A 5,247-nucleotide genomic window follows, 5' to 3' on the forward strand; every position below is an offset into this window, starting at 1 on the left:
CCAGTCTATCGCGCGGTCTCCCAACCCTCACTCTCTTTGGCTTTTGTTTAAAAAAGAAGTTTGCATATTAGTTACAAAAAGCAAAAGTTATTGTGTGTTTTATCTTTTTGTAGTAATCACACCTGTTTTACATGATGACAATTTTTATTAACAGCACATCACATATTACTACCTATTGCAGGATCTAAATAACACTGACTACTCATTGCTCAGACTGTTACAGTTTATCATAGCGATATAGTCTTTTTCCATTATACAAAGATCAGTATTATAATTATGTTTTTAACTCTAATTCCAACGGTATCTGCATTAGTTATCAAGTGAACTTGCCCCTTGCAATATGGCGGATGCGCTGACGTAGTATCTGTATGCAAAGGCAAAGTAGGAAGAATGCTTTGCTCGCCAGGGGGCAGCACTGTGTATCACAATAAACATCTCTGCCCGAAAATCTTCAGAAGAAGTTAAACCGGATGTTTTGGAGACAAGCTAACTAAAGTAAATCCTCTGGGTTTTTTCCAGAAATGTTTATATTTATTTCTACCAGTTGTTCATATGTGTAATTATTCCCGGGCATTTCGGACAGCAAAAACCACATTGTGTCCATTTAATTTCTGTTCCGTGTCTCCCGAACCAGGACGCCGTTTAAAGCCTATTTTTTCTAGTTTGTAACTGCGCGTTGTAAGTATTGAACAACTACATTCAACTAAAAAGAAAAAAATATTTATTTTGTTTTTTAAGCCTCGAGTAAAATAAAAAAGAACTCACAAAGGACTTAGTTTGCATGAGTTCTGAGGATTTTGTTTTCATTTTAAAATGTTTGGTCTGTGAAGCCTAAGGGTGTTTTATTTAAAAAAATGTTTTGAGCAGTTTGTAGTATATTTCATCAGCACATTTTTGTTATACTTTTAGGTAAAAATGTCAAGAAAACCTGAAAAGAAAAAACGAAAACTGCCAAGTGAAAGGGAAAAGGTGAGGAATATTCAATAGGACTATTTATTTGTATTTTTGCTGCTTTAAATATTAATCTGCTAACGATATTTAGTCAATCATTGTCAACATTACATGAATTCAGTTGAGATATACATTATTTAAAACTAAAACTTTAATTTTTCAGCTTGTATTAAAACAGTAAAGTAAGATGCTTGATACTTCTTAATAAACCTGAAGCACAATAATTCCTAAAGCATTTTTTCACAATAAAATGTATGTTTTCAGGATTCAAACCGCCCAGATGATGATGATGAACTGCAGATTGGTCCCAGCAGTAAAGGCCGTAAAAGAAAAAAAGATCATGCGCATCATCAGAGGTACAACAGAATTATAATTATATAATGACAGACTTCTTAATCAACACTGATCTACACTGTTTCAGTTTGATGGACCCACATGTTTTCAGAGCTCATTCTTCAAAACAGCTTCCCGAATATCAGATGTCTCTAGTTGCCTATGTAATTAAAAAGTGTTTACATTTTTATAACAGGAATATTACAGAAGGTAAATGTTTGTTTCTATCGAAGCCTTACAGTCGTAGGGGATTCATATTTAAATTTAAAGTCATTCAGGCTTAAACATGTATATAAAATCTGTCTTAAAATCTTAGTTTTCGTTATCTTATGCAGGCCAGTTAGTTATACGTCAGCCTGAACACCTAAATTCGGCCAATCATATATCAACGGTCATCTGTCAATCAAATGTTTCCAGTCATAGCATCTTGATTCATGTGTCGCAGCTGATATACGCAACGGTTGAAATAAGAAATAAGAATCATTTCCTTTCCCATTGAGTTCCGTCCCAGTGTTCACGGGGATGGACGTCTGTGTCTTCGTCAGGCGTAGAGCTAACAGAACTGGCAGCGTTGCGAGGCAAGGGCTCAAATATGTACAGCTGGAAGCCTTCTACTCCAAACCAAGCTTCTGCCGCCCTGGCGTCCTCTTCCACAACATCTTCGTCCCCGCTTTCCTCCTCTAAATAAAAAAATGGATGACGGAGGAGACTCATTCACGACCTCAGACACTAAACTCTCCTCTTGCATGTTTCCGCTGTCCATAGCGTTCCTTGACAGTGTCGTTTCTAAGTCACCAATTTAGTGCTACTTGGTCCGAATGTAATTTCCCATTGAGAACCTACTAGCACTAAGTTGCTAACTGGTTAGAAAGATGCTTCTGTGACACCGACCACAATCAAACTTGCTTGCAAACCGTCCACCACAACAATCCCGCCCCCTTGATAAACAACCAATCACATTCACTTTATTCACTGGTGCAAAGTTGTAGACCACTTGGGAGAATTCGGAAATGCAACGGTTGGAACAGCCTTTTTACTACAACTTTAACCTAAAGCTATCATTACATTTAGATTCCTTAAAGGTACAGTAGGAGATCTTTTCTGATGCATTTTTTTACCACATGGCTTAAAGATCTCCCCACAGCCGCTTGGCAAGCAGTGAAATATAAGGTCTGGAAGTGAAACTAAAATAAATGGTCTCTGCTACAGTGAGAAATCAATTGATAACCTCAACCAATCACAGAAGACGTTCCGTTGTACACGATTGGTTCCTGACACGTCAATTGTGGTCATCTGCTTGTCCCTCCCCACCTGTGCATGTACCCTGACAACTGCCCAGCAAGACAGGCGGGGGGAATCAAGGGGCGGCGGGGTCCAGGCTCCTGTCACCTTGTTGGGTTTGGTCGCTCTGTCCCTAGCCCTGAAGCTCATGGCTCGATTCTGCTGCATTCATTCATTTTATTATTTCTGTCGGAGCCGCTCAGACCCCCGTACACTGGTTTTGCGCCGTCACTAGGAATCTCATTCAGCAACAGCCTATGGCCCAGTCGCAAAGAGGCCTTTGCGGTTTGCTGCTGCGGCTGGAGGGCCTTTTTTATGTACGTAATCCAAACTGCAGGCACCAGGATAATAAAAGCAAAAATATTTTGCCGAAAGATTTCAATATTTTAAGTTAATTTAGGCGTTAATAAACTGTTTCAGTGGAGTGATCATAGCACTCTGCAATATCAGTGCTGCTTCTGCTGCTCTAGACTGTTGATCTGTTTTGAAGGCAGGGTTTTGAGGGATGGTCTGAAGTGAGAGGCATGGTTGTGTATGTTCAAAAATATAGCTTGCTGGAATCGTTTTTCGAAGATCTCCTATTAGACCTTTAAGCTATTTTGTTGTTTTGCTGTAAATGTGTTGCATCATGTTCCCTGTCTTGTAATACTTGGTAAAAAAATGTCCTAAACCAAAGTGTAAAAAACATACCAAGATATTCCAGGTTGCCTCTATTTATTAAACAAGTGTGAAGCCAGAATTGAAGAGCTCTATGCCAAAAATAAATACCATCCACAAATGAAACTTTGTAAAACTTCTTAATCAAAAAAGGATTATAAGGGGAACTTTGCTGTCTTTTCAGATATTTATTTATTTATGTTTTTATTACTTTTGGTTTTTTGAAATTTTATTTTTCTGATTTTATTTTTCCAAATTTCTCTTACAGGTCAAGTTTTACAAATTGCGTCAAATTGCATTTTAGAGCTCGCATTCTCTTCGCTACAAGCACAGTACAAACGCTAGCTCTTGACCAATAGAGATTTTAGAGTTGTTGGAGCTCGACACATACGCCAGCACATTGGTGTTGCTTGACCCATCACTAGAGTTCATAAAACTCAATTTGAATGTAAAATATTGTGAAAAAAAGAGAGAAAGTTACTCCTGAAACCTTTTTTTGTTAAGAGGTTTTCAAAGTCTTTTATCTAGATTGCAATTTTTTTGCTGCTTCTTTTCTAACAACAATAAAGGAACAAATTTCCCTCCATACTTAATTAGTGAGCTAGTTGCACTGGAGTCTTAAGAGGATATATATTTTGGGTTACAAATTAATTTAGATAGTATTAGACTTTATATGTCTGTGCCTTAAAAAACAACTTAAATACACTTCAAATATTTTAAAATGAAAAAGTAATTTCTGACTATATTTATTTCTCTTACTCTATTTACAGGCACACAAAGGAAGAGAAAAAGTCGGATCGAGATGACATCCAAAGTTCCCGCCAAATTAAAAAGCCAGTTTATAAAAAAGAGCCACTTAAAAAAAGTGGACCCCTGCATTCACAAAAGGAAAGTTGCTCCAGTACAGCGGGGACCTCACAGGACATCAAAGCTGTGGAAAAGGAACAGTCAAAGCCCGTTAAGACGAGCTGTGCTGCTACACTAAATCAGAAAACAGAGAAAACAAGGGAGAACAAGTCAGATGAAAGGTGCTCTAAGGGCAGCTATTCCGAATCAAAACAGAAAAGGAGTCACAAATTACCAGCAAGTGAACATGAAAACAACAGGCAGCATTTAGGCGGGAAAAGAGGTTCGGTAAGGGAACCTTCTAAATCATTAGATGACCGTACAAATGCTAGTAACCAAGAATGTGCCTCTCCTGACCACAAGAATTTCCCCAAGCGAAGATGCGAGGAACATGTCAAAAACTCAAGTGAAACTCCTCAGTCTAACAAGAACAACACTATGGATGCAAAACCTGTCACAGTGAAGTCTGAGGCTCCATCCAGACCCTCTACCTCAGAGAAATATCCAGAGAAGTGGAGGAGCATCCCTTCAACCCCTGAGAAAAACAAATCAGCATCACCTGCAGCAGAGCAGCCGGCATCCACTCCGAAACGCATAGATCCTCTAAAATTTGTGCCTTTTAAATTCAGGATCCCAAGAAAGGTTCAAGCTAGACCTGCACAAAGCTCTGATGGAAATAATAACGCTGCTTCATCAAACCAAAAACTCAAACTTAAGGATAATAAAGGACGCTCTGGAGTTGTAGAGAAGAAAGATGAGAAGACAACTAAGCAACCTTGTAGAGATTTGGCTGGTCCCTCTGATTCCCCGAATAAAGAACAGAAAGAGACATCTCCTCTGTCTGATCAGCTTTCTGACCACTCACCAGCAAAAGAAGCTAACTTTGAGCAATCGTTTGACCAGGTAAAAATAAAAAAAGAACTGATCTATTAACGTTAGTGTGAATTTGGCATTTTTAAAATTTATGTCTACAAACTTTTTATGTTATTTTTTTTCTTCAGGGTCAAGTGGCTCAGGAGCTCCATCTTGCTCGATCTGAGAAGAGGCTTGAGGTAAACGTGATGCAGAGCTACGGTGAGCTCACCGCCATGGACATAGATGCTCCTGATGAAGGACAAGCAGAGAGGCACAGTGAGTTTTATTGATGCATTATATATATATATATATATATATATATAT

At 38.4% G+C, this 5,247-nt stretch overlaps 1 protein-coding gene across 1 annotated transcript in view; it reads left to right on the top strand.

Moving 5' to 3' along the window:
* The first annotated feature begins 915 nt into the window (after positions 1-915).
* The window catches only part of swt1 (SWT1, RNA endoribonuclease homolog), a 36,717-nt gene continuing 32,385 nt past the window's right edge, over positions 916-5,247 (top strand). Inside the window, exons 1-4 of the mRNA XM_015376643.1 lie at positions 916-969; positions 1,216-1,307; positions 3,993-4,971; positions 5,070-5,199. Coding sequence (XP_015232129.1) covers positions 916-969; positions 1,216-1,307; positions 3,993-4,971; positions 5,070-5,199 — 1,255 coding nt within the window. The remainder of the gene's footprint in view (positions 970-1,215; positions 1,308-3,992; positions 4,972-5,069; positions 5,200-5,247) is intronic.

The sequence above is a fragment of the Cyprinodon variegatus genome, unplaced genomic scaffold, assembly GCF_000732505.1.
Source record: "Cyprinodon variegatus isolate N-32 unplaced genomic scaffold, C_variegatus-1.0 Scaffold138, whole genome shotgun sequence".
Classification (NCBI taxonomy): Eukaryota; Metazoa; Chordata; class Actinopteri; order Cyprinodontiformes; family Cyprinodontidae; genus Cyprinodon; species Cyprinodon variegatus.